The 20,948-nt window shown below is 42.1% G+C and overlaps 1 protein-coding gene across 1 annotated transcript in view; it reads left to right on the forward strand.

Moving 5' to 3' along the window:
* plxna1b (plexin A1b) overlaps positions 1-20,948 on the forward strand; it is a 182,158-nt gene that overhangs the window by 111,008 nt on the left and 50,202 nt on the right. Inside the window, exons 7-9 of the mRNA XM_060868021.1 lie at positions 4,673-4,826; positions 5,280-5,379; positions 9,935-10,049. Coding sequence (XP_060724004.1) covers positions 4,673-4,826; positions 5,280-5,379; positions 9,935-10,049 — 369 coding nt within the window. The remainder of the gene's footprint in view (positions 1-4,672; positions 4,827-5,279; positions 5,380-9,934; positions 10,050-20,948) is intronic.

Raw genomic sequence — 20,948 nt, forward strand, 5'->3', positions numbered from 1 at the left:
CTGTGTCTCTGTGTGTCTGTGTCTCTCTCACTCTGTGTGTGTGTCTCTCTCGCTCTCTGTGTGTGTCTCTCTCTCGCTCTCTCTCTCTTTGTCTGTCTCTGTGTGTGTCTCTCTCTCTCTCTGTGTGTCTTGCTCTCTCTCTCTCTGTGTCTGTGTCTCTCTCTCGCTCTCTGTGTGTGTCTCTCTCTCTCGCTCGCTCTCTCTGTCTGTCTCTCTGTGTGTGTGTCTCTCTCTCTCTCTGTCTGTCTCTCTGTGTGTGTGTCTCTCTCTCTCTCTCTCTCTCTCTGTGTCTCTGTGTGTCTGTGTCTCTCTCGCTCTCTGTGTGTGTCTCTCTCTCTCTCTCTCTGTCTGTCTCTCTGTGTGTGTCTCTCTCTCTCTCTGTGTGTCTTGCTCTCTCTCTCTCTGTGTCTGTGTCTCTCTCTCTCTCGCTCTCTGTGTGTGTGTCTCTCTCTCTCGCTCTCTCTCTCTGTCTGTCTCTCTGTGTGTGTGTCTCTCTCTCTCTCTCTCTCTCTCTCTCTCTCTCTCTCTCTCTCTCTCTCTGTGTGTGTGTGTGTCTCTGTGTGTGTGTCTCTTTCTCTGGCTCTCTTTCTGTGTGTCTCTCTGTGTGTGTCTGTGTCTCTCTCGCTCTGTGTCTCTCTCTCTCTCGCTCTGTGTGTGTCTCTCTCGCTCTCTCTGTGTGTGTGTGTCTCTCTCTCTCTCTCTCTCTCTCTGTCTGTCTCTCTGTGTCTCTCTCGCTCTCTCTGTGTGTGTCTCTCTCTCTCTCTCTCTCTCTCTCTCTCTCTCTCTCTCTCTCTCTCTCTCTCTCTCTCTCTCATGATCACATTCTTGAAGTTAATAAGACAAAAAAAACAAGCAGCATGTGATAGTTTTGTGAGAATAGAAAGTCCTCTCCTGTGGTGGGGAAATAAAACAGAAAGTGATGCCACCTTATTGATGACACATTTTATGGTGCGTTGAAGTCATGGTGGAAAGACTATTTATGAATCGAACACACGAGTGAACACGCCTTCAGATAGCACGGTTTTATCAATGAAGGTGATCTCTGTACTTGCCAAATTTGTTAAAATTGAATGTTTACTTCAATTTCAACAGTAACTGAAAGTTGATTTCAGTTATGATGTGCTTGTTACATGCAGCAGGTTATTGAATACAAGCAAACTGGTGAACATTTAAGCCTTTACAGTAAAAGATGCAGATTGCCTGCACAGAACACAATCTAATTACGCTATAATATGTATCGCTAAAACACACCTGATGTACACTATACTTTTATTTTTAGCAGTAGATTTAAAAAGCCTTGCTGTCTTTAAGTTCATTAGGAGAAGCTACTGTACACTGCTATCTTGACTTGAACCCACTTGACGTCGTGGAGTACCTGAAGAACATCAGCAATACACATCGTATGAATTATCAGTGACTATAGAAATGATAACACATTAAATAAAGCTGTAATGTGAATAAAGCAGAACTTTGGACCAGTCAGATTGGAGAACTCAACAGTTCCATGTTATAACTGTATATTTCACCAATACAATAGATATAACTTTCTGAAATCTTTGTTTCCGAGCCACAAATGTCTCTCAATCTCTGTATCAAATGCTCCGTGGCCATGCTGAGGATTTCCACAGTGCTACAGCCTCTAAAGGGATTCTCATATACAGCAATTTTATCTACTGAGTCCTTTTTTTTTTTTTTTTTTTTAAGAGCTTTAATGTCTCTTGTCCTTAAGGGTAGAAATTGAGCTCTGATGAACGCCGCCTTAGATTAAATCCCGTCTTCTCCACGAGAGTCATTTTTTGTTAAGCATTTCATCCGCTATACTTTCTATCAAGTGTTTGAATAACCCTTTTTTGCTGGAGCAGCTGTGAGTGTAAAGGCAGTAGAGCTGTTTCCCCACCTCAGTTTAGCAGTATCATTAACCTGGCTTTACACTGCACCGTGCTCGCTATAGGATCACTACTTGTATACTCGCCGCCGCTCGAGTGAGTTAATTAAACGCATTTAGCTGTGCAGTTTGAACCGGTTAGAGGAGCAGCATAGGCGATGGTGTTGTGTGCTGAACCCAAATAAGGCTCCTCAGTCATTCTCGATTTAGTCGTCAAAGGGCATTTCAGGTTTATTGTTGAGTTGATGATGATGAAAACAAAAGGCAATGGAAAAACAAAGGAAGCGTAAACAGGCAGATGGAGGAAAACATGGCGCGCTGCTGAGTTCAGCGCACTCAGCAACCTGATGAAATCAGACTCCTGCTTGTTTAAATAATTAATTATTAAGAGCTGGTTTATTAATGTCGGCAAGATTTAATGCTGTCTTCTAGATCACTCTTTAATGTCGCTGGCTTCATTGCATCATGGTTTAATCTGAATTATCTCCTGTCTAACTCTCATTTCATAATACTCGCTTGTCCAGCTTAGGCGTGAGACTGATGAGAAAAGTCGCTGCTATTAGATCATCTCAGCCTGTCCAACACGTGCACACATGCACTAATCACGTGCGCTCTCGACTAAACTAATCTGTGCCTTTAAAGTTCTCGTCCTGCCAGAGACGTTTGCTGTAAGCTCACAAAACTGTTACTATTGCTTACACATGCATTTACTGTCCTATCGCAAGATTTATTTCCGAGCCTAGATGAACTACTTTCTCTGTCATCGTGAAAAATGTGAACACATTAGTCCTATATTTCTAAACGATCCTGCTCTAACCAGAATGTTTAGCGACAATGGATGAGTGACGCCCAGACCCTCGAGTCACTTCACACCAGTTCCATACACATCTGTGTGCTTTTTAGATTAAGTTTTCTTAAGAGAGAGAAAAACTCTGGTTAAAATACACACTACTAGTTCATTTAACTCTTGTTATACATGCGTACTCGCCTCTTACACCAGCGACGTGCTAATCTTCAGAGCTAGCATTTCAATGCAATGCTAAAAATCACGCATGCTGAATGACAGTGTAAATGCGGTTTTATATCGAACAGAAACTTTGGACTGATCTTAAACAGTAAATTTAATGGTGACTCTGTTTTTTGCTTCTGCTTCTCATGAGCTGTTTTGCTAGCCAGTGCAGAAGCTAGCTACAAATTCAAGTTGTACAGCTGTAAGCTGCTGCTTGGAAGTATATTTAAATATATACATATATATATTTATATATATGTATCTTTCTCTACATATAAATATATATAAAAGAAGTATATTTTTATCTATCTATAATATCTTTCCGAGGAAACAGAGTTTTTTCTTCCGATTAGCATTATGTTAAAGAGTTCAGGTTACTTCAGTGACAACAGATTCGGTTATTTTCTGTATTGCTCTGAGAACTATAGCTGGAAAGCCTGCTAGAATAAGCAGGAGTTCTTCAAATTAAACCAGCTGTGCTATTCATATTTGTAGTCAGATGCATTCATAAAGAAACTTTTATAACTTGAGCTTTTGTCTTGTAACATTGCAGTTAGCCAGCTACCTCACCTCAGTGTGCTTTCTGTTCTTTTTTGTTTTTTGTTTTTTTTTTAAAGCAGACGCCATGCAGCTTATCTATTTGGAGTGGAAAGGCTTCTTTACAATCTTTTGTGCTGGATCCAAATAACACTCTTATAGTCCCTCTGGTTGCACACCACTAAATATACAGATTTTTTCTCCTTTCCTTTACAGGCTACTTGCTTTTTTCCAAAGTTTTTTCTTCTTCTTCTTCTTCTGGGGAACGGTGGAAAAACACCACCTTTAGCTTTGGCTCTTTTGTATTTCCTCACACTCGGTTACGCTGTGCTCCGCCGGCATTGTTCAACTAAATTGTTACCTTGAAAAGTTATCTTGTTCAGATGCATTTTTCCCCCCGCTACCTGTACTGTGCCATAGCCTCCTGTGCTAAGATTGGCTGGTAGATCTTCACAGGCAACTATCCTACAATCATTCAGGAGCTCGCAATAAAGATTTACAATATACCTTTGCATGCTGGGTGGTGTGATTGAACAGACGCAGATAGAACGGATATTGAACAAATGGAAAAAAGTGAAACAAAATCCTGAATTTAGCATGACATGACATGAGGAAAATGGGAATCGTATTATATTTTTCTTTCATACTGTGACTGTGAGGCTGTGATGTTAGAGTTTAGAGGAAGGCAAAAGTCATTACACTGTTATGAAATCATTGAGGGCAAAAAACAAGTTTGATCTGTTGTTAATTGTTTTTCTATCCACTAACGAGATGCTTGTTTATATACAAGCGGGGGGTGTGTTTTTGTTTGTTGTTGTTTTTTTTTTTCTTTTTTAATCAATTTATGAAGCCTTTGAAAACTTTATCATTTCATGTTGTAATCGTACAGTGCTATTGTGTTTTGTGCAGGTAGCCTGAGAAAGACATGGCACTGCAAAATACACATAAGTAGCATGGTGTAGATTTTACTTTTCTCAATTAAATGTAAACAATTTGCTTGTGTTCGGTAATTTGCCGCATGTACCAGACGCACAGAACACATCTATGGACACTTTTCGTTTTTCCGTTTTTCCTGACTGACATGCCGCCGTAACTCGTAATTACAACTTTGTGGCGGCGTTCGTGTGTTCAACTCCGAATATGATTTTTCCAGCATGACTTGAACGCACCATAATATTGTTTTAGAGCTAGAAAATAGCGATTTCTCAGATTAATGTTCAGTGTTTTTTCTGCTTCTCCAGTTGGTTCTCCAAGCACGGAATGTTCCGGACCTGTCCGCAGGCGTGAACTGTTCTTTTGAAGACTACACTGAGACTGAAGCCAGGATACAGGGATCTCGTATCTACTGCCTCTCCCCCAGCACTAAGGAGCTCATCCCTATCACTCGCCACCAAGGTGTGTGTGTATGTAGAGAAAGAGGCATCAGGAGAGAATCCAAAGGCAACATTTGGGAAGAAAAAAGATGGAGATGGGGGAAAATGTCTATCAGATAATCCCAAATTTTAAAATTCTCATTCTCTGAATCTTGAAATGTGAAGGTGGACGATTGAAACCGAGCACAATTTCTAGTCTTTTTCTGATTTGTGGTTCGGAGTCATTTGCTAATAGTTGCAGTATTCTCACTGTCTCTATGGCAATATGAGAGTGGTGTCTCAGCGAAGATGGCTATTTTGATTATGTGAGGATCCTACAGTGCAATTTTGATCACATCCACGGTAATCATAGCACAATCAAAGCCGGCTATTTTTACCACTGCAATGCCCTGCTACGGGGGAAGGAAGCACAATGCGTTGCCTAGATACCTTTCTTCTTCTCCATCACCCGCGCTCACTCTCTTGCTCTCTGCAGGTGATAAACGTGTGGTGAAACTCTACCTGAAGTCAAAAGAAACGGGAAAGAAGTTTGCTAGTGTGGATTTTGTCTTCTACAACTGCACTGTCCACAAATCGTAAGTGTTCTCCTTCTTCACTTTGCTTCCTCTACCCCCTAACCCCTACCCCCTAACCCGCCACCCCTCAAATTTACCCAAGGGGGTCAAATTTAAGTAACCATGGCAACCCAGGATGATTGACAGGTATTTGACTCTCTCTGAAGAAAGCGTATGGTTAAAAGAAAATGCTGCATAATTGTACAGTCAGATAAATGGAAATCTGCATATTGACTTTAGCAATAGCAAGAAAAATCATTAAATGAACATGTACTGGAAATGCAGTGTGTTTAACGAGAAAGCTTGTCCTACCGTGGCAGTGTTTTAAATCGCATTCAGCGATGTAACTGCTGCATAGTGTAAGAGGGTTATTGTAAGAGTCCAGATGGTTTCAGGCTCTCTTGGGGTATGTGTCGTGTCTCATTGCAGGACAGATGAGACCCGTTGCTGTCTCCAGGGGGATCCGACACAGTCTCTCTTTCTCTCTCTCTCTCTCTCACGCACACACACGTTCTTGAAAAAATGCAGTGTCGCAACATCCAAGTCATATAATACTCTCTCTAATAGATAACAGTGTGTGTGTGTGTGTGTGTCAGGCAGGGAGGGACAGCATAGGGCACAGAAATGTGCACACACATTTGTATGCACTCATTATCATTGGTGTGTGAACTGAAAGTATAAACACGGTGCGCTTTTAAGCTGAGCTGAAAGGTATAGAAATTGCATGAATTTCACCCTTTTTTTAATTTTATCAGAGAAAAGAGGCAGCGGAGTCGTGTACATGTGCACACACACACAGAACCCCTTTTATTTATTCAACTGATGAGGTCTTGTGCACTTGGAAATGCCATAAATTTGCATATTAATATTAATCTAATTTGGAGCGGTGCCATTTTGGGGTGAGGTGGAGAGGGGGTCGGAAAATGAGAGACGCTGAAATGGAAAATCACACGCAGTCATGATCGTCTCTTAATTAAACTGAGCCGTGGCTGTATATGCCTGAGCATTAGCTATTATGGAGCGCACAGGATGCCAGGATCTTCCTACAGAAGACACATTCAATTCATTCCAAATCTCACACACTGCACTGAAAATGCGCTCTTTTGAAATCACGGGCGCAGTTTTAAAGCACTGTGTGATTTGGAGGTGGGACGGAAGGTGGAAGAGGAATGAAGGGGAGAGAGGCCTGGATTCAAGAAGGGAGAGATAAGGAGAAAAAGATGGAAGTGGAAAAGAGGAAGAAGAAGAGCCTGCAATGAGGGGGCAATTACTTCCTGGAAAGGGCTTTTTGAGACGCGAACACATTTTTGGCACGTGTAAGAGAAAGCACACGCTCACACTTCCCTTAAGAGCACTTGCCATTTAACTTGCCAGCAATTTACAATTTCCCCTCTCACTTTAAATCAGTTACTGGAAAGAAAAGCCTGAGCCCTGTGTAATGAAAGTGAAAGTGGGGTTGGGGAGAAAGGTAGTCAAGGTGCATTGTGGTCTTTGCTGTTGGTAACATGCGGAGCAGGCCTGGGCAGCACGGCCATTTTAATATGATAGAAGAGAATTCAGAAAGGAAGTGAGAATAAAGGCGGGGGAAGAGAGCGAAGCCAGACCCTAGTAGAATTTAGCTTATAAAGAGCTCTGTGCGACGTGAGGGGATTATAATGAACCTGGTTCAGAGAGGTGACTGAAATGAAGCTCCAGAAAAAATTAACCCTCACTTCAGACTGGCACTTGTGGGAACAGTAGGTGTGATGGGGCTCGACACACTCCAGGGTGATGCAGAAGAGGCACCAGATTAAACCCTGTTGGGAAGGAGATGTGCAGGCGAACAACAGGATAAAGATTTATATTCCACCAGCACATCATCCAGGGAAGAAGCAGATGTTTGCTACATGGGGGGACATGTCCACCACTCCAACTCATTTTCAGTGCAGTGCAGTTTTAGTCCTTCTTTTCAAAGCTACACAAATATCAAAATACAGGAGACATAGTGTGGTGGCGTTTTCAAGACATTGTGCTGCCATAATTAGTTGCGATTGCAGTGGAGGTCGAACACGAGTACAGTCATACAAAGCAATTACATGCGTGTCATCAGTGGTAGTAGCTTAATAAAGGATTCCTGTGCTTGCAGTTTCATCAGTTTAAGTAAGTTTTCTGCCAAAAATAAAAAAGCTGCCGTACAGACCTTTTTTAAAAAAAAGAGCTGAAGCATAATCAAGCATTTTTGGCCTCAACAATCAAAAAACCTCTGAGAAATCTTGGAGGGATTGATCATAATAAATAAGTGTCAGTATCACAGTCAGAACAGTTAACTAGCTGAAAACAGTAATCAGCTAGTGGATAATCAAGGCAGCACTACAAAAAAACTTACTGGGAAAGCTGGAAAAAGCTGGAAAAATAAGAATAATAAGCTTTTCATGGTTAGTTTTAAATCTGAAGGAAATGAAGAAAAAAGTAAGACGGCTCTTGTGCAAATATTAGTAGATTTTTGCTAGTCACGGTGCTTTCGCTGGCCAGAGCCGCCACAGAAATTCCACATCCCCACAGCAAGCAGCAGGAGCTTTTCACTGGGATGCTGCAGAACTAGACAGAACACAGGTCTGCTGTATCACTGAGGCTCAGACAAATCGGAGAACAAAAACACATGCCAGAAGCAATATAATACAATCAACTCATGACTGAGGTCAGAAAGGCTTCAGAAGAATCTTGGCAAACAGATAAACACTGTGCTTAGTGTTAACTATACCGGCTACACTACTGAGAGGCATTAGTTACAGCATTGTACAGGGCTAATTTGACTGGCCGTGTCCTGACTCTTTAAATTCTAGGGCTGTCTTTACTTCTGTCTTTGCTACCGTTTTAGTTCGGGTTTAGTTTTGTTGCTATTCCGTTTTGCTTGCCACCTGTCGAGAGTTCTGGTGCTGCTAATTTAAATGCTAACCCAAATGATAGAATGAAAAATAACCAGAGTAATTTTAAAGGAGACATAGCTGATGGTTTAATGATGCATTCATTTTTAATATTTGGGATACATTTTGAATTTCTAGTCCATTTATATTTTAACTGTCCATCACTTAATGATGTGGTCTGTTTATTCATTTGGTTATTAACATTTTATTTAATGAATTTATTTCTTTCCCCAATTAATTCACGCTTATTTGTCAGGTACACAATGCTCAACTGCACAACAGAAGAATAGGCTTGAGGTTATTCTTCTTCCCCAAAAAGCCTAATAAATGGAGTTAGAAAACAGTTTGGAGAATCATTTGAAATGACTGAATTGTGTTAAATGCTAATTGTCCTCTATGTGGGTTGAGTGGTTGGTTTGTTTAAAACTGGTGCTTTTTTTTACCTCTCTCATTTCTAAATGTTAAACAAATAACCCACCACCTATTAATGATGATTTCTGTGTGTATGGGGTCAGGATTTTTATCCAACACCCTTAAGAATAGGAATATCTGACACATTTGACCTTGTAGGGACAAAACACCGCAGTCTGCATTTAACAAACTGTAAGTTTAAAGAGGCAAATAGTTTTTCTTTTGGTAACTGAGGTTAATATTAGAGTTAGAATAAGGTGTAGCCTAGTATTAATTCGATGAATAATTGTCAACTGACGGTCCTCACAATGTATAGTAAGTAAATGTGTGTATGCATGTGCGTCGTTCATTTCTAATACATCTTGGCTGGCTCTTCGGATTTGTCCCCTGACCCTCTTGGATGGATGGAAGTGACTGGTTCAGCAGAGATTCACTAATAACACAGAGACAAATGGAGCCTCAGTGGGAGGCCACTTAACAAACACAAGCGCACTCTTATTAATACACACAAATGCACATACACACCCCGTCCCCTCTCGACCAATAAACAACGTCGGACATCGCAAAAAGGGTTCTTTGATAAATTGCTCACTTTGAATTCGGAAGCAGGGATAATTTCCTTGACTGACCATTTCTCATCTAATTGGGCAGCTTCTCTCAACACAGAAGCAGATTGGTCAATTAAGAGGATCATGTGATTCAATTACGTGGCCGGCCGTCTTTGTTCTGAATGTTCATTTAATGGCTGTGGGTGAACAAATCGCTTGGCTGAGGTGATTAATCTAAATGAACGGTTTAGCTTTTCTAGCCAAAGCACTCAGATTGCTGTGGATGCGGGGGTTGTGCGCGTGTTTGTTTTGTCTGTGTGCGTCTGAGTGTGGGGGGAAATCAGCACAGCTCAAAACCTGTTATATACTATTCAATAGATCTCTCTCTCTCTTTCTCTATGGGAAATCCTACACTATTTGATCTTTCTCTCTCATGTCATCAGTCTCTTCGTCTCTGTCTCGCTCTAAACCATGGGTGCCTTACTGAAAGCTCATCTTTGTGTGGGGATGAAAGAGCAGCTTCACTAAAAAAAAAAAAAGGTTGCCGTTAAAAGAAAAAGTAGGGGGGGGACAAAAGACACAGGATGAAAGACAGGGACAGTCATTTACTCATAATAGAAAGGCAGGGAAAGGACAGTTGACACTTTACTCACTGTTAGTATAGTTGCCCTTGCTTTAATTTAATGTCTGTGTCTCCCTAAACACTCTGTGCAGGTGCCTGTCATGTGTGAACGGCTCCTTTCCGTGTCATTGGTGCAAATATCGTCACTTGTGCACGCAGAACGCGAACGAGTGCTCGTTCCAGGAAGGGCGGGTCAACATGTCTGAGGTGAGTTGTTTCCTGTGACACGACTGTATTATCATGCGGTGTATATGATGAAACACTTCTGTGGTGACTGTGGAGTAGGGTTTTTGTGGCCCGGTAACTTACAGGTAAATGCTAATCTACAAACTAAGTGCAAATTCACACCTCCTACCCTTTGTGCTGGAGGTTGGAGCGCTTATATTAACAGGTAGGGGTGTTGCGAATGTTAATCTGCATCCCTGAAGCAGCACTGGTTTTACAATTGAGACTATTTTTTCCTCATGGAATAAAGGAACTCTTACTATGCAGTGAAAGCATTGAGATTGAAACAAAAAAATGAAAATAATAAATGAATTGGAGATTGAATGGAAAACCCATTTTGTTAACTGAAAGTGTGCAGCCGTGCGGTTATACCACAAAGTCTAACCTATCATATTAATAGTCCTTGTCAGTGCCTAATCTAGGACCATTCCATGCTTACTCGGTGTTCGTACTTCTAAATCATGCAGGTTTGGTTCAGATTAAAGGACAAAATTGGCCATTTGAGGATTTCTCAGATTGCTTATCAATTTTAATAACTATCTGATATTTAACACCATCCAAGATTTCTATATATTTTTTTCAGTTTAAGCTTCAACACATTGGTCTATTTTTACTCTGTGCCATTCAGGTACCCACTACAACATAAAAAAATACATTAAAAAAAATAGTCTTTAGTGTTTAATAGAGACCTTGATACTGTAGAGAGGGTGATGCAGCAGCACTTTAGTGCTTTAATCTGTCCAGCTGAGGCACATCTGCATCTGTTAAAATCTAACCCATAACCTATAATGTTGTAAGTCTTCGGCTTTGATGCTAGCGTTGCTGTAGACGTCATAATGCTCATCAGCTGAGCCAAGTCCCTGCTGTAACTGTTATACCATGTAGCTGCGTTTCATTATGGACATTTTTAATCCAGGTTTTGCTGTCACCACTTCTTCTATATCTCAGTAATATGACATTGAACATCACTGTAAATTTGAGAGTGAGAAAATTAGCTCCTCCTCTTTTGTTTTTCGAAAATAGCAGTGAGGCTTGTTTTCTCCTATTAAACACCATTGTAACTGCGCCATAAATGTCCTCACTCTGATGTCTGAGCATCACACAACCTGTAAAGACACAAATAATGAATTTACAGCATTAACCAACAAACTGCCATTAGAATCACTTTGCACATCACAAATATTTCAATACATAAAGATATTTAATGCGTTTCAGGGTGGATTCCAGGTTCCTTTAAAATATACTATGTACATTGTGGGGACGTTTCAAAAATATTGTGTATTTTATTGTAAAAATAAAAAATAATAATCATTTGAGCAACTGCACAGGTAAGAAACAGCACGGCAATTTTTTTTTTTAATTGTATTTTATTTCTACTCTTTGTGCAGAGTGCAGATGTAATTGAAAGATTTGTCCTTGAACTATAAAGTACTTGTAAAACTATTCACAGTTAATATTTTAAGGTCTTTGTCAGTAAACTCCCACATCTAATTACATCTGCAACAGCTCTTAAATCAGGGGAAATGTTGGCCGGTTCACAAAAAGCCTTTTTGGTTCCCTTGATTAGCTCTGGCTCCGGCACAGTGCTGGTGGAAAAACACATACACTGAGCCACTGCACCATTCTGATCTCTGCACCATTCTGCTCCAGTCCTCTCATCACTGCAAACATTCACTTATGTGCGTGAAGGTATATGATGTATCCCAGTGTGTATACTTGTGTGTGTGTGTGTTACCAGAACAAACTCTTATCACCTCAGCTTGGCATGAGGTCTCTGATTGGTTGTTTGTATGTGCGTAGCTTTGGTTTAATTGGTCAGAGGGGATAAAACCTCTGTCCAATTATGCCTAGGCTTTTCTTCTCCTGCTGCTGTCTGTTGCCCAGACTGCAGGAGAGAACAACACACACAAGCACGTTCGTCTACAAGGTCCTGTCCCGAGGTTGCGCCTTTGAATCACACCTGAATACGGAGATGTTGCACGTCATGTCATTTAGATGACCGACTAACCGCAAAGTTAGTCTATCACTCAGACGCACACATGCTCTGGTAATGTTCATAAGCTCCTGCTGTGCTTTCTGTTTTTTTTTTCTTTCAGGTTCATGTAGTAGCCAGACTTACCCCCCTCTGGCTGTACTTATCCGCACCCCTCATAATCCCCCACCAACTGCGTTAGGACCAGTGTGTCGGCGTGTTTTTGCGGCTGCTGAAAATATTTAGCTTGCCGTGCTGCGAGCCACGCTTAGACAGCGAACAAATGAACTCTGACAGGAAGCTCGGGTTTAGTCGATGCAGTTCTGAGCTCTTAAAGAATGACTAACTCAGACGTCCCTCTCTCCCTCACTCTTCCATACCGCAATCCCCCATTTATATTCTATCCACGTTCCTCCAATTTTTCTTTCCGCTCTTCGGATTTACTTGACAACTCTCAAGCTCCCTATCAACAAAGCATGGCTGCTGAGCTATCGGCCCATCTGTAATTGGTTCAGGTGACAGGGCTGCGCGCCGGGCTCTTCCTCAGCCGGACATGCGGGGGGAAAAAACCCTGAGCACGAAGGCCGATTGTGCCGCGTGCTCACTGACGAGTGAAAAGCGAGAGAAGGCGAAGGAATCAGAATCAGGGCTGTCTCATTTTTCACCAAGTTTCAGTGTAAAGAAATGACTTACATGCTGCTGCTTATAGAAAGTATTCAGGAGGTCAGGACCAGCACACACACACACACACACACACTCATTCACTGTCATAAGTGGAATTTACTCAGAGCCTGTCACATGTCGCTCTGCCATTCGAATCTATTACAGAGGGAAAATATTTGCTTCTTCTATATGTTTGGTTTTTCACGTTTGACCTGAGGTAAATATAAAATAATAAGTGAAAGTGTTTGAAGCAAGGAATAGAGATTATAGCATAGGGTCGTCAGTTGGCAGACCCAGGAAAGTGTTTCAACGGACTGAATGAAGTACTGGGGGAAAAAAGCCTGTAGCGGCGCAGACGCTAAGAAATCTTGCATGCTGTTTATTACATGCACCCCCACTGCTCTGATTAGTGAAGTGACAGTGTTTCTCATTTAAAAAATGATGATCAGACAGACGTCGTTCAAATCCGACGCGTCTCCTCTGTTCCACGACGAGTTCATCACGAGGCATTATTCAAAAGTGCTGATGTGAAGCACCACTGTGGGGGAAAAATGACCTCTTTGACTGAACCTTTCCACAACATGAAACCATCTACTAGAGTGCAGGTCCATTCTCTCACAGCCCAAGCGTGTGAACGTATGCTTTCTAAGAATTCCCTTGTGCTTGTTGCTAAACGTAATAAGGCATTCGCACATGCAGAGATGGTAAAGGAATGCACTGCAAATCAAAGAGAGCTCAAATCCCACTGGTCAGCTACTAACATTCAAATGTTTTTAATATTCGAAAAATGTATTTTTATGTAGATGAAGAACAGCTTTTAGTTATAAAAACAAACATTCATGGCTTGATCACTAATGTACAAGCTTTAAAAGGTGATTGTTATTGATATGCAGTTATCTTGCTTTTTTATCCAGACCTTTAGAAGAAATCAAAGTGGACCTTTACATTTCATTTTTATCAAACATTCCAGTGCTATAAGTGATTAGGGATTTTTTTTTTCTCAAAAACCGATCACCGTTGCTGGTTAATCGTAGCTATGCGTTAAAGCGGAAAGAAGTAGCACTGGTACTAAAAAGAAAAACTGCCAAGATCCCTAAGCCAATGTTTTGCCATTCATTAGTGATTGCAGTGATTTGCAAATTTCTACTTACTAGCCATCTAGCATACAGCTACATAGCTTTGAACTAGCACGTGCTTCCTCCAGGATACATAAAAACAGTCACTTCGTCTTTGCGAATCTTTTCTCACAGTGCAGCTGAGCACTGTAGGAAAGCGCTGTGTCTTCTGCACAGGTGCTAATTGATTAGCGTCCCTCTGATTGACAGGTCAGAGAATAACATTATCTTTACCTCCCACAAAGCAGGGGCAGATTTGCTCTCTCAGACTACCCTGCATGGATTGCTCCAGCATCACCAGCAGATCACAAGTTCAAGTCTCAAAGACGTCAGTCATCCATGGCCAGGTTTTTCACACCGTTTGTCTCTCAGGAGCCCCTACATGTGGTACAAAATACACCCCTTTTAATAATGATATGCGCATGTTCGTTCAATTTCTTGCCTTCTCCTGACACCACAAATTAATGTTCTTTTTTCTAATGAAAAAAGCGAATTTTCTAGTCACGCTGGATTTATTTGAATGTATCTATACTAAAATTCGCTGTTCGTTTAAAAGCTAGTATTATTAAGGACCTTTTTTGTGATCTGCGAGGCTGAAAGCGTTATTATCCAGAAATAATTGTGCACTCCTTCTGTCTTTTTGAATTCTGTTACTGGGGGGAAAAAACCACTTGTTTTGTCAGGTCAAATAGCGATGGTGGCACTGAATTTGATTCACAGCTTAACCTTTCTTGCATTTTGTTTGAGTAGACTCTCAGGCAGATGGTACATTTGATTGCACTAGTGCGAATAGTTCACAAATTGCATAATTGACTACCACTACAACGAGCGCGCACACAGACCGGTTTGAAAAAATCGGTGCGGCTAGTATGCATTTCCGTGCGTTGCATTATAGCGCCCTGGAAAGGGCAAAGGAGCTCTACACTGCGTGCACGCTGTTCGAGCGAACAAGCAAGAAAAGATGACGGAATCGGAAAAGAAAGTGAGCGTGGGCGTGCAAAAGGGTGTTTTTCTCTCGTTTCCTCCAAGTGAAAGGTTCGTGCTGAATGTAATTTTTTTTTTTGTGTGCATGTGCATGTGGGTGTTTGTGTGTGTGGAGGTGTGAATTCTTCTGTCCATGAACTCCTCAGCTCGGCGTGTTTACTCTGGCATTAACCCAGACGCTCACACCACTCCCTACAGGCAACACTGCAGCTGTGTATTTGGGGGAAGAGGGGGGATGCCCCCTGTGGAGATGAGTGCTGTGTGTGTGTGTGCGTGTGTGTGTGTGTGTGAGAGAGAGAGACGGAGTCTTATCTGAGAGAAGCAGAGCTTACACTGAAGGGCCAGAGGGCGAGCAGGCGAGAAGAGGTATGGATGGAATATATCAGTCTCCTCACACTATGTGCATCTTCAAAGAGTTTTACTCCTCTCCCAACACTTCCTCCTGTATCTCTTCTTTTCCACCTCCTTTATCTCGTCTCTGCTCTCGTGTTTCGCTCTCCTCCTCTGCACTCCTGCTGCTAGATGAAACTAATTGCAGTCATTTCTAGCACTCAGGCCCCCACTCATTTAGTGCCATTATATCTGTGCCTCTTTTAACAATGGAGGATGCACTGATTTGCCCTTCGGATTCTTCTCATCGTAGCAAATTAAGCAACAGATCGAAGAGAGGGTAGACAGCATGGAGCTGACTTCTATCATTCCCACTTTCTGTCTGTCTGCTTCTCCTGTTCTCACTCTTGTGTATTTTCTTTCTCTCTCTCGCTCTCTCTCTCTCTCTCTCTCTCTCTCTCTCTCTCTCTCTGTCTGTCTTTCTTTCTCTCTCTTTCTCACACACTCTCTCACTCCCTCTGTCTCTCTGTCATTAGCACTGAAAATTGAGTTGCTTTAATTTAAAAAAAAAAAAGAGTAAGTGTAAAAGAGAAAAGAACAGAGATAAGGAGAAAAAAGGAGCTAAAAAGAAGAAGGAGCAGATTCGCCTGGTCGCCATGGAGACGTCGTTCTTCACCCCATCTCCGGCAGTCTCGCGGGAATCTCCAATAATTCAGTGGGTTTTTGAGCGCCCAGAAGTATGAAGGAGAAACGAGTCTCCCCATTTATTCTAATAGAGTCCAGATGTGGGTGTGTGTGTGGGGAAGGGAGAAAAAAAATAGTGAGTGTGAGAGTGTGTGTGGGGGAGGAAGAGGGGGTGTAGCGGTGGACTAGGCAAAATGTCATCTTGGCAATAACAAGAGGGAGATTACATTATAGGAGTGACGCCATTTATTTTTCCAAATGTTCGGGAAGAGGGGTGGACTGCACCAAGGGAGGGAAGGGGGTGTGTGTGGTGAGTAGGACGGGGGGGCAGGAAGGAGGAGGAGGAGGCGAGACAGACGAGTGCAATGGTTGAGAAGTGGCTGTCCCAAGCCAGCTGGAGCGCGACTGCTCTAACAAGCAAGAGAGATCAACGACAGAGGAGCGAAGGAAGGAGAGGAGAATGGGAAAGGGAGGCGTTGGGTAGGAAAGCCGCCACTCTCAGGCCAGTTGGAGCGCTGACGGACTGTGACGAGCCTCTGCAAAAGACAGCGAAGGAATGAGAATAAAACTTTAAAAGCACTTTCTAGAAAGTCAGCGCTGCAAGTTTAATGGTTACTCTTCTCGGAACAGGGCAGCCCAGATATTTTCATAGTCATCCAAATATGTATGTTTGGTTTAGCTTGTTTTTAGGTTGCACTGCAGTCCTGATAAACAAAGAGCAAACATCAAACCACACTTCAGTTAACAGCCAATCACATGCCTTTCTCAGACTGTAGTGTAAATAACAAAAACATAAATGAGTGCCATAAATAAGCTAAAGGAGAAGTTACCAAGGCTTAAGACCTGGTGGCTCAGCCGAATTCATTGCTCCTGGAGCTGACGGCGCTGCTTCTAACTCACCGAGAGAACTATAATGAGTGGAGGATGTTGTGTGTTCTCCCAGACTGACAGTGTACAGTTGTCTGAAAATAATTCAGACTCACTAAATTCTTCATTCTACCAAAGTACATCCAGTCGTCTTCTCTGTTTTCTCCCCTGGCCTGGTTCGTCCATATCCACACAACAGCTATGCATTAAACAACTAGTCTACGCAACACCTAATAACCCTGAGATTTGTACAGCAATTTGGAATTTGTAAAATAGACACGAATTGTTTTTTTATGATTTTCCCTGTTCATAATACCAGAACTTTTACTACAAGAGAAACTGGATCTCCGCTGGCCTCTCGTTCCTGTTCCAGTTGTGTTGGTATTGGCAGCTGCTTAAGATTCGCTCCAACAGAAACTAAAGACTTTCACATTGAAATAGTTCATTCTGGGTTGTATTAAACTCTGAGTAAAGGAATCATGAGTTTTTTTGTTTCACAGTTTACACTGCTCATATTTCACCCAGGCTTAACAATTAATTCTGGCTAATATATATTCGGATGTTTTACACCGTACGTTACTAAAACCTGGGATATTTGCATATCTGTCAACATCCAGGAATGGATAAATGCACAGGTGTGTGTGTGTATATGTATGTGTATATATATATATGTATGTGTATATATGTATGTGTATATATATATATGTGTGTGTATATATGTATATATATGTGTGTATAATACCTAATATATATATAATATATAAGTATCACACCTCCAGGGTTGGGGGTTCGATTCCCGCCTCCGCCTTGTGTGTGTGGAGTTTGCATGTTCTCCCCGTGCCTCGGGGGTTTCCTCCAGGTACTCCGGTTTCCTCCCCCGGTCCAAAGACATGCATGGTAGGTTGATTGGCATCTCTGGAAAATTGTCCGTAGTGTGTGATTGCGCGAGTGAATGAGAGTGTGTGTGTGTGCCCTGTGATGGGTTGGCACTCCGTCCAGGGTGTATCCTGCCTTGATGCCCGATGACGCCTGAGATAGGCACAGGCTCCCCATGACCCGAGGTATAAGCGGTAAGCGGTAAGGCTTCAGATAAGCGGTAGAAAATGAGTGAGTGAGTGAATTATTTACTAATTTACAAGTTTATCTGAATGGGTCTACATCTGGATTGCGGTTGTCTAGTTGATGTCCGCTGCGCTAATGTCCCTCTGCAGGATCATGTCTGTTAATTTGTTTCTTTCTGCGGCAGCCTGAGATCTCTGTGGTACCCAAAGCCGGTGTGGGCGATTTCAGCCAGAACCGATTCAGGACCTGCACCATGCAAGCAGCTGTCTTCTATCTTTATTTTTAGACACGCCACTCATTTTGATCTTCATATTCTCTCGCATGCGTCCTTCCTCATCTCGCTTCACCACTCTCAGATGAGAGACTCTCTCATCTGCCTACCTCTTTCCTGAAAATAACCACAGACTGAGAGCGAGCTGGAGAGAGGGCTTAGGAGAGAAACTGGCGAGCGGCAGAGTAAAGAGTTGTGGAGGCAGGGAAGTTCTGGTAAAGTGGACGAATGTGCAGATCTGCTGGATCACAGAAAGGCAAGATGGAGGAAGAAGGTGGGAGATGTAGACAAATGTGTATGGCTCAGCATGCAGGTAACGACACGGAGAATAGCTGACCTCTTGTCCTGTTTAACAGTGATCATTTGGACGCAGCATGTGTCATCTGACTAACTGATTATGGCTCCTTGGGAAAGGCTTTTTTGTCCTTATTTCACTTTTTTTTTCTTTTATCAAAGCCACATGCAGTAATGTCTCTTCTTTTCCATCTTCTTTTCTTCCTTTTTTTTTTTACCCTCCATGCTGTAACCATTTGGTTCTTGTCTTTCATGTTTCTTATACCTTGACTTTTTTCTCTCCCCATCCGTTTTTCATTCACCTCCTTTTCATCCTCTCTCTCACTCTCGCTCTCTCTCTCCCTCTCGCTCTCGCTCTCTCTCAGATGCAATATTCATTGCTGGGATGCATTAGGCAGCTGGAACTGAAGGTCTAATCCACTTTGAATAATTAAACCAGAGGATCGGAGACTGTCACACTTCCTGTCAACGGGGAGAGAGAGTGAGAGTGAGAGAGAGAGACGTGATGCTGTGGTTACTGAAGGACTATGTCAGTGTAATTGCCCTGCATCTCTCTGTGGCCCTCTTTCTCGTTCTGTGGGTCCCTCTCTCTCCATCCATCTCTTTCCCGTGCTATTATTAGTCATTCTATCTCCCGTATTCGTCCCTGTACTGTATCTGTTGTCTCACGGTCGTAACGTTCCCTTAAAGAGAGCGGAGACGGTTCATCTCTCCTCCGACTTGACCAGAGCATGTTTCACTCTAAATTATTAATTTACTGACTGCATAATGAGGCTTTAACATTTAAATGATGTTATTAGATTAGCCGAGTCATCGTAATGACTCAAGCCGGATCAGCGAGTAAAAAATGTCAGATTTGCTTCATTAAGCTTATTCCGACGTATCAGTTTCAATCTTTGCTTAATCACGCGGGACCTTTGTCTGCTTTTATCATGATAGGAAAAGGAAGAATATTGTTGAGAGAAATACAATTCAGCGTCATGCAACACTCACAGGTCCAATTACTCCACTTTGCTGTTTGAACACTGAAACGCTTTCTACGTAACGCGAAACATCTATTAATCTAAGGAGTAGTTTCCACAGGCAGTACCGCACATCAACAAAGCCTGCTTTGCATATATTGTGGAAGTGCTGACTTGAGTCGAAGTTGTATCGTTTAGGAAGTTTTCCCTTGATGACAGCTAGACGTTTAGACCAGAGTAACAGCTTGCAAAACAGGAATTCGGCACAGTCATTACAGCTACCTGGGGACGCATTTCTGCTGAATCTCGAGATATTTTACAGCCATTCCCTTAAAATGTTTTAATACATCGACAAGTGGCTCGGTTAAGGGTTTAGCTGACATTTCGTTTAGGTTGTGCATGTGAAATTTGGCCTGCTTGGCCATCCTTATCATGCAGTCAACAAGGGGCAATATGAGATCAATTGTAGCAGATGATTCGATGTGGCTGAAATGTCAGTAATGTTTGATCGCTTGTGTGTGTGTGTGTGTGGTGGCATGATTTTATATCCCACAAGGATAGAAATTGCTGAAGGATTGGATTGGACAGTTTACAAAAAATTGCAGCGTTTCAGAACCAAAAAGTTTCCTCTTGGTTGCTAAGGTTAAGGTTACATTTAGGTGTTGCAGAGCATGCATTAAATAATAGTGTTGACCAGAAGGCAGAAGTAAGTGTGTGTGTGTGTGTGTGTGTAGCATGGTCATATAAAATATTCAGTCTCTGGCTGTACACACCTTTTCTCACTAGCCTGCCTCTTCCATAGTCACACACATTTGGTTTACATCCTAGCAGTTCCTGCCAAATTCCAGGCAATTACTCCAACATTCAATAAAAAAGGGCACCTTCAAAAAATCAAAATAAAAAACTTATGAATGAGTGCTGTCAGGTAGCAGCGAGGCCGACAATTCAATATACGCCGATTACTAAATGAAATAAACAAAATTTCATTTGCACGCAAAGCGCATTGTGAATTGACGGCGTTGACTGATACAGATATGCGCTGGCGTATCGGGATGCGTTCTTTTACACCGTCCCTTAATTCAGTTGCCTGTCAGTTTATTTCCATCTTACAGATGCTCTTCTCACGCTTACTCGTTTCCTCAATTTCTTTCCATCCATCAAAGTAACTCTCGCACGCTTCCTCATGCTCAGAGCACCTTGTTGCCTAATGAGCTTGCCTAAGCCATTCCACCAAATAGAATATGCCAGAAATAACATGAAAAGGGAACATGAAAGGAAATGGAAGGAAGAACGTGAGGGGGATTTATTTATTTCTTTATTTCTCCATATCCACACTTTTTTCCATCTGATTGATGGGTGTCTGAGTCAGTGTGTCTTCAAGGATATGGTGGATCGCTTTGGGTATCAATGGTGCACGCACGCACACACACACTAACACACACACAAGCTTCCTCTAGGTTTCTAAATATTCCAGCTTGCTCTTGCCTGGGTTGATTAGCCAGAGTAAACAGATTGATTTCTCTCAGTTTATGCATTAACCAGGTTCTAATCCAAACTGCACTAAAGCCTTTTAGGTTTATCTTGACCCATTTTCCTCGCTAACGCCCGTGTTAGCCGCTCACGTTGGTTGTTTGCTGCTGACCCACGTGCCTCTTTGATAGTTGGCAGACTTTGATT

Source organism: Tachysurus vachellii, chromosome 4, assembly GCF_030014155.1.
Source record: "Tachysurus vachellii isolate PV-2020 chromosome 4, HZAU_Pvac_v1, whole genome shotgun sequence".
NCBI classification, from domain to species: domain Eukaryota; kingdom Metazoa; phylum Chordata; class Actinopteri; order Siluriformes; family Bagridae; genus Tachysurus; species Tachysurus vachellii.